Raw genomic sequence first — 12,494 nt, 5'->3', positions numbered from 1 at the left:
CCTTTTTTAAATGTGGCTTTGAAAGAATTCCGCCATTCTTCTTCTTCTGCGCCTTGTTATTGCTTCGCCATATGACTGGAAGCTTGCTGACATCTTTGTTTGTGAAACAATGCAGTTTTTCCATGAAACAATGCAGTTTTTCCACCTTTCCAATCACCAGTGACTTCTACATTTCACCTAACTTGTTTCCACGCAGAAGTACAGTGAGTCTTTCCTTGGACATTTTTCTGGCAGTGCACTATTCACCTTGAATTGGTAGAGATTTTGAAGGCAATGTGCAGGAAGCCACTCCTATTTCATTGGCATTGAACACATCTTTCAGTTCACAATTCGCAGTTGGGACGTAAAGTACTGTCTTCCATTCTGTAGCTACAATTTCCTGCACAACCTTAGCTTGTAAGTTTTTTGTCTGCACTTACAAACCATTCCCACACTATGTCGTTAATTTCTTTTATTTCCTGTCTTTTTCACCTTTCTTTTCATTCCCCATTCCCTTTCGTTCATTCAGTTCGTATCTTATCCTTATTTCTTAAAGTATCATAAATTTGTGTATTACCAAAGTTAAAATGCAACATTTTTTTCACACAGAATGAGTTTGTCTATCTCGGTCACCTAGATTACCTTAATCTTTTTGTTAAGTGTTAGTGACACAACCACTATTAGTAAACTAAAACTGGCAGAAAATAATGCAGGCAGCACATTTCTAGGGAATGCATGACTTCGCCAGGTAAAACCATTGTTTAATGGAACTACAGGTTCAAGCATAGTGTTCATAATTGCTCAACAATGTCCTAGTATGCACCCATGCACATAAGTAATAACGGAAAATGAGAAATGCTGACAGAGTGCACACGAACAAATCATTTGCTTTGATGTACCAACACTGTGTGTCACTTGTTTGTTGTTATACTGAGCGGTGCAGTTTGGTGTCCACACTTTTTTTCTTGGTTTTGTGGCACTTACCAGCATTGTCAGGGCTGTATAGTCTTTGTGTTAAAAGTAGAGTTCTTGTAGAGTTGTGAATAACTAATGTATATGTGCATCTTCATGTTTTTGCGGCGTAAAGACTGCTCCAAAAAATTTTGGGCGTGCAGCTGCATAAATTCAGCTTCTTCTTCTAATATTTCTGCTGAATACTGTCCAGCCATCTTCCGAGTGAGCCAAAGTATCTAACACTCCAGCACTTGCTCCATCCTTTTAAACTCGAGGACCAAACCACAGCGTATGTGGCCAAAAATACACAAGGCCCAGAGACGTTGATAGGTGGCAAAGAGGTGTAACATATTCATGGAAATTAAATCTATGGCTGTGCAGTTGATCCACATGGTGGTATCGATGTGTCATGGAGAGCTGCACTGTTATGACATCTTTGTGATTGAATTACAGAAATTGCCGGATTTCATGATTTGTCAAAGCTGAAGTTGCTATCTCTATTAATTAAATTCCTCGCCAACCAAATTTCAGTTGCTACATCCACTACAGAGTCCCAGAAAGATGAAGTCGAGGCTAAAATTTTGACGTTATCATACACCATATAGCCCCCAGTGTCAATACAGTACTTCGCCGCCACAGATTTAGTAGGTTGTAAGAGACGGGTGTACCTGCGGTGCTCTGTGCATCTCTCATGGACTGTATTTGTTGTCTGTCTGATGTATGAACAGATGCAATCACAGGGGATCTTATAAACCCCAGGCTTCCAAAGCACCACATCATCTTTAACAGAACCCAGGAGTGCTACAGTCTTTGGTGGTCGAAAAATCTTTGTGTTTCCTGAGGATTCATCCTATTTTTGATGAAAGGCTTCCCACATATGGCAGGAAAGCCATGGATTTAAAACTTTTTGTGTCTTCTTCTGCTTTTCTTGTGCCCACTGTTGATTTCATTTGTAGTGCCTTACGTATCTGCTGTGGAGAGTACCTGTTGGCTTCAAAAACTCTTCTCAGGTGTAGAAGCTTGTCCTCCAGACTGGTCTCGTCAGCAGTGACGTATGCTCTGTGTACTAGAGTTCTGAGTACACTCATTGTCTGCAAAGGATGGTGGCAGCTATTTGCACGTAAATATAAATCTGTGTGGGTCGGTTTTCAATACACTGCATGTCCCAAAGTGCCATCATCTTTGCGCCTTACCAACACATCCAAAAATGGAAGGCATTGACCTTTTTCAATTTCCTTCATGAACTGAATTTGTCTGTGGATAGAATTCAGATGATTTAAAAATTCTTTTAGCTTGTCTTCACCATGGGGCCACATTACAAACTTGTCAGCAACATACCTCCACCACACTAGGGTTTCAAGCTAGCAGATTACAGCACTTTCTCCTCGAAGTCGTCCATAAAAAGGTTGGCCACCAAGGGCGAGTTTAAAAGGATGGAGCAAGTGCTGGAGCGTTGGTCACGTCGGCTCACTCTGAAGATGACTGGACAGTATTCACCTGAAATATTAGAAGAAGAAGAAGAAGAAGCTGAATTTATCTGGCTGCATGCCCAAAATTTTATGGAACAACTAACTTATACTTTAATACACTAGTACTGTATAAGTTCTTTTCCACATTATAAGATGAATTATTAATTAAGTCTTAAAATTTGCATTTCGTTTTTCATATTAGGCATGTTCTGCTAAAAAAAAAAAGACTGAAATACTTGTATGGTTTGGGTAGATTTCTGAATTATACACATTCTATGTTGATCACTTTTTAATGTGAAACAGGAACTGACAGAGATTGAGGCCAGGCGGAGTGCAGGATTGAAGGATTTGTTGTATGGACCAGTGCATCTTAATAATTCAAAGTATCTGGTATTTGGGTGGGGTGAGGTGGGGGGGGGGGGGCATCTAAAAGGTGTTGGTTGTGCAATTTGTCTTTGTTATAATTAAACCATTAATCGAATGTTTAGGCAGTAGAACAACATAAAATTCCTTTAAACATTTTATTTCCAGATGGGATGCTTTCTCTGCATCTTGGGCTCAACTGTTGTTGTCATCCATTCTCCAAAAGAAGAAGAAATAGAAAATTTGGACGTCTTGAAGCAGAAACTATTAGATCCAGGTAGATAGGTACATGTAATAATTTATGTAGTTGTCCAGCCTGTGTTGTTTTTTTCCATGTATCTCCAATTTGTTGTAATGTTAAAGAATAATCTTTGATATACTTAAAGCCTATTTCAGTTTGAGAACGAGGTAATAAATTTGCTTAAAATGATTTGCAGAAATGTTTTGGTTTTAGTGTAGCTGACTGAAGAGCTGAGATCAAAACTGAACACTTTCTGTGGAGGGACACACACATAAAAAATCGTGTTTCCAAATTGTTCATCAGTTTTAGTCATGCTGGTGTATTATTTCAAAACAGTCTATGAATAGTCTGCTGTATACCTCTTTGGAAAGATTTCATTAACACTTTTAGGCATAATCTGTCTGGGGAGTTAACAATACAATGGCACAGCATATTTCACTTTTAAGATTTGAAATAAATCACTTCGGGATCAGTTATTGGATGTTAGATGTAAGTTACCAGAAATTTTTGTGATAAATAAATTGGTGCTTGAATAAGGCTGTTGGTTTTCTACTTAATGAAACTTTCAATGTAGAATGAAGTCAAATGTAAAAGCTTTCGATAAGAACGACCATACTAAATCTGTCCAAAGCAAAAAAGTAAGAAATTTAACCTTGTTGTCATGGAGTACGTCTTTGCCATCAGTTGTTGGTGCAGCTAGGTACTTGAATGCTGCTGATGTGAATATCTTTCCCTTGTTGACATAAACTGTGGAATTTCTGTTGGAGCTGAAATGCTAAAAAATTCTGAGGTATATGCTATTCTCTTCAGATAGTTACAACTTTCTTCTGTAATTATTTTTAGTCTACAACTTTGCTGCCACCAGTTTGCAATAGGTGGCAGCAGAGGCAAGTTGGGGTGCTGGTGGACGGTTGCATTATACATTAATCTTAGACATTTGTAAACATAACGCCATCAAAATATTAGTCGATTTGTGATTGCATCATAAAGTTATTCTCAATTGAATATGTCAACTTAAAAGCCCTATTCTTACCATTTGGGGATAGCAATAATTTTCTGCTTTAATGTGAATAAACCTGTGGCTGAAGATCATAAAATGTTGCGTAAGACCTATTGTGAGGCACTTATTAATGAAAGATTCTGCCGAGAATGGTCTAAATGCATCAAGAATGGTGATTTTGATTTTAAGACCCACATGGCAGTAGAGAAGCTTTTCAAAGCTACTGAAACTGACTGAAACAATCACAGGCTATCATTATCGAAAGCAATTGATGCATTTGAGCCTAACACTGAAAGACAAAGAGGCCAATACAGCAATAGCTATGAAAAGGTGATTTTACAGCATGGCTATGATTGACCCCATGTTGCAAAACCCATAAAAACATGCTTAACACTGAAATGGGAAGTCCTACCTCACCCGCTGTATTTTCCAGACATTGCTTGCTCTGGGTTCCATCGTTTTCAATAAGTGGTGCACAACCTGGCTGACCAGTACTTCTGGTCTTATGAACAAGTGCAAAATTGGTTTGCCTTATGGATCTCCCAGTTATTCCACCACAGGATTTGTATGCTGCTTGAAAGATGGAAGAACATAGTGGCAACTAATGGCCAATACTTTGAATTGTAAATTTTTTGTAAATTTTCACAATAGCCCTTGCACCTCGAGAAAAAAAAAAATTGGAAGCAAAGTCATAGACCTAATATTTTTATGCAATTAACCGACAACGTACTAAAGATGGACATAAGTCTCAAAAAAATACAGCTTTCCATTACATAAAACTATACCCATCTGAGGGTTGACCAGAACTCGTGCCTTCAAATAATTCTCCTGTGTTCTTTCTTTTGAAGGACGTAGGAAGATGTACTTCAGTGCACCTGTCCACAGTTATAGTCATAATCTTTTCAAGCGAGATTATAGCAACGTATATAGTGTTATTTTATCCGCACTAATTATCTTCGTATTTTTGGAGTATCAACAGGGAATATTCAAATGCTTAACTACTGCATCAACTTAGTGTAATTGATGACATCAAATTTGTCACCATTAAGGGAACTTGAGCTTTCTATCCATGGAAACTTAACAATAGAACCTGTAGGTGTAATCTTCAGTCATTGTTCAAACAAGACTCATTTTCTTACCTGAATTTGCTGACTAAGTATGACATTGACTGTCTGTGAAGAAAACCCTCTGAATCTCGAGAGGTTAGTCAAGGCTGTGATTTACACTCAAAGCTCTATGATGACATAGCTGTGAATGACTGGATACATTGCATAGAAAGTCAATGGAAAACCGTCTACTGTTCTTATATTTGCATTCTGTTGAAACAAGATTCTTGAGTTTCTCAGAGTCAACCTTCCCAATACACACTTTTTCCCATCTCTGCACAAAAGCTGAATTTACGTTTTGGGAACTGACATAATTGTTACTGCAATTACTATATATTTGTTAATTAAATTTGAGAAGTGGAGCTGGCCAGTAGATGGACATCACTGCTAGCTTTTGAAACCACAGGTAGAAAAGAGGAAATATTTTGGTTACAGGATTGATGAGGAGCGAGGGGGTCTCATTTAGAATCTAGGCATTTTCATAGAAGAAAAAGCCTCGAAGATCAAGAAATTGTCAGAGCATTGGAGGTCAAAGGTGGTAAGCACTGCGGTTTTAGTTCAAAAGGTCATAGAATACAGTGATTGACTGAGTAGTAAAGATGGATATAGAAAAAAAGAAAATGGCAAGTGTGACGTCCCTTCCCTCCTTCTTCACTTGCCGGGAGGAGATGCAACTCGTAACGATGTTCGTCCCCGTCGGTATGACGTGGAACAGCACCTGTAACTCTCGTAAGAACACAACTCCTCGCCTGGTTTAGCAATATTCTGTTATATGTCCGCAACAGTCTTTTCAGCTTGTGCAAACTGGTAAACTGCAATTGTTTATTTTTATTTTTATGCCCGATTAGTTCCGTGATGAAATTAAATCTTGATTCTTGATTTCATCATTATGGTCGTTTTTCACATCATACATAGCAAGGATGAAATTTTGCTGTCTACTATTCCGTTGCTATGCCATTGCTACGTCAAGTTATGGACAACAGTCCGACATAACTTCAGAGATATCTTATGTTCAAGTAAATGTTTTTTTAATACTCCGTAATACTGGTTTAAACTAATCGCTTTTCACTGTCCATTATTCATGTACTCACTTAGTTACTTAAAATATTTAAAGAGTCAATCAACTTGCATTAATACACATTGTATTGTCCATGTAATGAGTTAGGTGACACTTAAGATTTATCTTTTGACTCAGATTTTATTGTTCTTTCTGTAATTAATTGTTTGTCCGTACAACACGGGCACACCGATATATCATTCAATATTAACCTCTGTTCAGTTCAGTAATCGTGACACTGATGACAACTTTTGAGTAATTGGCATACTGGTCTTTCTTTGTGTCTTCGTTTTATTGTGTCCTACTCAAGACTACGAATTGTTTTTCTGTCGTTGATCCATTGGTGTCAAGGTTTGTAACTGTTAATCAGTACAAAGGCTAAGTCCGATAAACCAATATCACTCGATTGAAGTCTAACACTCATCTTAATATACAATCGCGTTGAGAATGGTAAAGATTAACTTTCTTCAGTCGAATGAATGAGCAATACTTCATTCTCTATCTCGTGAATTATAAAACTTCCAAAACAGAAACAATGTAATAGCGTTTGCAGCCAGACAACTATCGCAAAAGTACTTTAGAGCGACTCAAGAGCAACTAACTAACTGAACATTTCCACATCCAAGTTGCATTGTAGTCGCATTGAATTTCCTTTTTAATGCGGCTACAACTCTCTTCCATGGTAAATGTTATCTTTGACTGAATTACTTTATTTCATTCATATGATTTTGAATTTATTCTATAAGTGTTTGATAAAGAATCTATTATAATCCTTTCCTGTTATCTCCTCTTTTTGTATGCTATTCTCAGTATTTGAATGATATAGGTGGTAATCAAAATATTACCAGTGTAGATTTTATCGTCAATAGTTGCTGCACTGTCAAGATGACTCACTTCCCTACTTTAAGTTTCCACAAAGTTTGTTAGTTGGGGTTTTTCTGTCCTTGGGGCCTTACACACACACACACGCACACACGCACGCACGCACGCACACACGCACACACACACACACACACACACACACACACACACACACACACAAATATACAAGATTGAATTGTTGCATCATTCAGTACAATCATATGAACTTAAGATCCATAACTTATAAAAATTCATCATTATTGTTCATTTTCCTTTCGTTGCATCGCCACACTGACGCTGCGTCTGCACCAGAACGTGCGAGCTGCAAACATGGCTTGGTTCGGAGCCAGTTTCTTCTTCTCCTGCACCATGGCGAGGCTGCCACAGCATCGGATCGTATAAGGCAGCGAGTACGATCTGATTACTTGTGCTCATTTGGTGACCTTCGTTGTCCAGTGGCTGCTCTCCTGGTAGACTGCACTAATAACTCAGTACAATCTGCCTTAAGGTGGTCCACATCACCACTGTCATTTAGTCTGTAAAAATTAGCTCACTTCTTTCTTGTGCACATACATGATACTACATGTTCATTGTTTTCATCATGGCACATTGTTTCTGCACTTAATTGCTCATGTTTGCATCTAGTCTGACTAATCTCTTGTCACTTCACGGTGTACTAACCAGTACAGCTATTTAAACACTGTCACTATTTTATTAGTAATGTTCTATCATTGAAATCTTTTTCACCCTTTTCAAATCTATTGTTTTATCTGTTTATATTTATTTTCCTTTACTTGTCTCTTATCTTTTTTTTCTAAAAATAAGTGATATTTTACTTTTAAATCAATTTCCTTATTCCGCAATGACCATGACAAGATGTTTCAGTGTGTTTGCGTAACTTTATATTAAGTTGATGCCTCGTTTATTGCATAACATGATGAGGCACGTTAGTAAAAGAATAACAAACAAACATTAATAATTAACTTAAAAGAGACACATATTTAATTACTTAATAAACATTTAACAAAAGCCGTCATCTTTCTCGATGGTTTATTAAACAAAACTTAATGAAACATGCTGTTGTTCCTTAGTAAACTTTCAATGAAACTCATCATCTTCTTTGATGACTTAAAATTTAACTTGATTATTACAAGAACTACTACTACTGATTAATTGTTCACTAATTCTACATAGAAAAGTTCATAAACATTGTTCACGTCTTCTTGCTTCCCATCTTATCCTACATGATATATGCAAAAAAATTAAATTCTTAATCAATTAAAATATTTCTTTAATTCTATATGAGGATATATTCCTTTTATCTTCTTGTTATCTTCATCTTCCAGAAGGTAACTTCCTGCGTATGGTATTTTAATAATCCTGTATGGTCCTTTATATAAGCTACACCATTTTGTATTTAATTTCTTTCTCTTTGAAGATTTGGGATGATTCTTTAATAACACACAATCACCAACTTTATAGCTAACTTCTAAACCTAGCTTCTTATCGAACTGACTTTTTGGAAGATTAGCTTTATGTTGTAATCTTAAATATACTTTATGTATAAACTCATCACGATCCTTTGTCTTATTATGTAAGCATGGTAACTTACCAAGTCACTCCTTACTATGTTGCTTATTAAATAAAATCTCATTAGATGAATAACCATTGACGTTCTTATGAATCTGTTCAATTCTAAGAAGACTCTTTCTATGGACTTCCCTGACGGATTATAGCGGACAATGAATACATGAGGAATTCCCCATGTCTTCATTGTTTCGCACCACACTTTACTTCGAAAATACAAGGCATTATCAGAAATTAGCATTGCAAGCTTCCCCACTATAACTAAATAATCATCTATGATCCTTCTTAACATAGGTTTCACATTAGTTGATTGTAACACACACAATTTTACATATTTTGTGAAAAGATCATAAATCGCAAATATATATTTAAAATTTCCTTTTGGTACTGGAAATGGCCCACACATATCACATGATACAATGCTTAGAGGTTTCCTAGGTATTATTGGATGCAACACATCTTTAACACAATAATTGACCGGCTTTGCCTTTTGACATATCCTACAGCTCTCGAGTATTTCTTGAGCTCTTTTTGGTAAATTTGAATAGAAACATAGTTGCTGTAATTTCTTTACACACTTACGAGCTTCGAAATGTCCCATCTGATATGTGTGAACCACAATACGGAATCAATACACCTTGAGGGTATGCATATCTTCCACTCATCCTTCTCAGTTTTACAATAAAACAATATGCCTTCTTGCAATTGTCAATGACTATTAACTTTGTCAATCGTTCCTGTTCTTAAATCACTTATTATTTTTCTCCGTTTACCAGTTACTTTCTGCATTCCGCAAACTCATTTTATTAACCTCTTTCCTATATGGAAGTGTTCCTAAAATCACCACCTTAAAATCCATTAATCACTCTTCTTCAACCTCGTCGATCTTGGTAGTTGGTAACCTCGTAAATGCATCAGCGACAACATTCTCTCTCCCTTTGACATGCTTAACCATATTCCTGTAACAATAAGGCCCAACACGTAAGTCAGCCATTTAACATTCTACTCATCATGAAGAACATCACTGCTTTATGGTCACAGTATATCATTACCCGTTTATCATATACAAAATATCGGAACATTTTTTTAGTGCCCATATAATTGCTAATACTTCCAGCTCAGTAGTACTGTACGAGCGTTCACAACCTGCTACGGTTTGACTAGCAAAGGCAATAATTTTTATAGTTTCTACTTTATCCTCATCGTCCATTTGGAATAATGTAGCACCTAGTACTGTTTCCGCTGCATCTGTTGCTATGAAAAAATCTTTATCCATCTGTGGATGATTCAACAATGGAGGATTTCTTAAAGCATTGTGAATCTCATCAAAGGCTTTACTAAAAGATTCTGCCCATTTCCATTATACATTTTTCCTCAACAGTTGCAATAGACAGTCTTTATTTAATAACTGCTGAGATACAAACTTTCTGAAGAAAGATGCCAGACCTAAAAATGACTTTAGCTGATTCTTATTTTGCAGATATGGACAATTTCTTACTGCATCCAACTTTTTAGGATTTGGAATAATTCCTTCAGAAGTTAAAATATGACCCAAGAATTTAATCTGATTTCTTCCAAATTTGGATTTTGCTAAATTAATCGTGACTCCATATTCTAGGAATTTCTCAGATTCACGATTCATTAGCTCAATATATTCTTCCCAGGTCTCTGTGGTGATCAGTAAGTTGTCAACATATACAGTGACCCGCTCTAGTAACTCCAGACCAAGTACTGTATCTAAAGCAGTTATAAAAACACCACCACTAACGTTCAGTCCAAAAGGCATTACTTTAAATTGGTAACTACGTCCTAGGTAAATGATCGCCTTATACTTTCTTGATTCCTTAGATATTTTAGTTTGCCAATATGAGCTTTAGAGGGTAAGGGAGGTTAAAAACTTCACCCTGTGAAAGTTCTGTAATAGTTCTTCTAAATTCTCTGGGCGAGTCCTCACAGGCTTAATAATCTTATTAATATCGTGAGCGTCTGACTTACCGAATGTCACCGTTCGGCTTAGTCACTGCCAATAATGGGCTTGAGTATTCGGATATGAAAGTCTCAATAATTCCCCAGTCTATAATCTTTTTGATCTCTTTAGTTACTCTTTTTGACCAAGGGACTGAATACATAGTTTTACAAAAAGTCGAATGAGGGCATGTTTCGATACAATATTCAAAGTCCTTAATTACACCTGTTTTTTTAATTATTATTATTAAATACAGGCAAAAATAATTTGAAAGACTTCTCTCAATTCAGTTTGTTGTTGGGGCGACAAATATTCCGATTCTTGTACTTTTTCAGCGATGCTCGATACGTCGGTCTCGGCATCAGTTTGCCTGACACAATCGTTATTCTTGAAATGCGAATCATTTACAGGAAGACAATTAACAGCTAGATTCTGCCAATACTTTCCTAAAATAATCTTCTTCTTCAGCAAAGTTGCCTTTAATCATTTGCCTTTAACTATAATAATACACACACCTTCCTTAATATCAATCACTGCACCATAATCATATAAAAAATCCATACCCCAAATACATGGTGTTGACATTCCAGACACTACCAAGAAAGTGCATTCTATGGCTACTCCTTGTAGTTCCACTGTCACCCGTATCTGCTTAATTGTGCATTGTGCTTTCGCGCTAAACACCCTTGACACTGTGTAGCCTGTTACTGGTAAGGTAAGTATTTTTTGTTGCTGACTAACCATATTCAAGCAACCCATTGTCATCACACTAACGGTTGCCCCTGTATCTATCAGTACATTAACCGGTAAACTATTAATCTTTACTGCTACAATCACTTGCAAAGTATACCTTTTTTCATTTTTTGGTTCTTTCACGAGATCTTCCTGAATATCTGGTTCTGTATTATATTCAAGAATATTTATTGACTCGTGATGTTTGCTTCCCTCCTCAATACCAGCCACCCGAGGAAGGCCTAAAATGTCTGGTACTAGTTTGACCGTCCGTCATTCAGATTCCTCTGTGGTTCGTGTACCTCTACTAAATGAATTTCATTTCTTGTTGGCGGATATATATTATCCGCAACTACATTTCTCCCATCTGTTAACGGTATGGGTCTGGTAGATCTGGAAGATGCACCTGTAGTATTAGTGTTTGTCCAATCTACATTATTCATCTGATACATTCCCCAATTTGATTTATTCGGTGGTTCCGTAGGAGCGCAATTATTCCTGTGGCCATTGTCGCAACGTGGATTGTGTGACTACTGCTGCCCCCCCCCCCCCCCCCCCCAACTTTCTTTTCCTAATTGTGTTTACAACGTTCACCCGTTGAAAACCTCCTGCTCCTGGTATTTGGTTATTATTCTCTACGAAATTCCCTTTAGAGTATTTGTAATTCATATTCAAATTTTGATTATACTCTTGTGTGCGATCCACATGTCCACTGCTGTTCTTAGAATTATTGTTACTTCTGTTAAAGTCTGGAGAATGACTATTACTTTGATTACCATTATTCCATTGATCGGTACACACATTATTCCTAAATTACTATTATTATTCCATAATTGTCTTGCATCTTCCATCGGCATGTCGATTGAATCAATTACTGACAGAAATCGTTCTACATCACTATCGGGTACATGAATAAGTCTCTCTCTGATATTAAAAGGTAATCTGCTTTTTTTAATGTTCTAATAACCTCCCTACTCGAAAACAGTTTAGTCCAATAATGTGTCTTTTCAAAATATTGTCTCAGTGTTTCTTTCTTTGAATTGTAAAATTCAGGCAGATAAACCTCTTTACATAATCTCTCTTAACTGCTAATTGACCAATATTTTGCTAGAAATAGTTTTTCAATTTCGGAACATGTATTGCAGGTTCCGCCTACCTCAGTGGCCCACAGTGCTGCTT

General features: G+C 36.7%; 1 protein-coding gene across 5 annotated transcripts in view; it reads left to right on the top strand.

The window, feature by feature from the left end:
- Positions 1 to 12,494, top strand: part of LOC126195443 (magnesium transporter NIPA2) — a 135,210-nt gene that overhangs the window by 106,459 nt on the left and 16,257 nt on the right. For all 5 annotated transcript variants that reach the window (XM_049934062.1, XM_049934064.1, XM_049934061.1 and 2 more), the window contains exon 5: positions 2,934 to 3,042. In XM_049934062.1, coding sequence (XP_049790019.1) covers positions 2,934 to 3,042 — 109 coding nt within the window. The remainder of the gene's footprint in view (positions 1 to 2,933; positions 3,043 to 12,494) is intronic.

Source organism: Schistocerca nitens, chromosome 7 (genome assembly GCF_023898315.1).
Source record: "Schistocerca nitens isolate TAMUIC-IGC-003100 chromosome 7, iqSchNite1.1, whole genome shotgun sequence".
NCBI lineage: Eukaryota > Metazoa > Arthropoda > Insecta > Orthoptera > Acrididae > Schistocerca > Schistocerca nitens.
The sequence above is the reverse complement of the archived record's forward strand: the minus strand, read 5'-3'. Positions and strand labels throughout refer to the sequence as shown.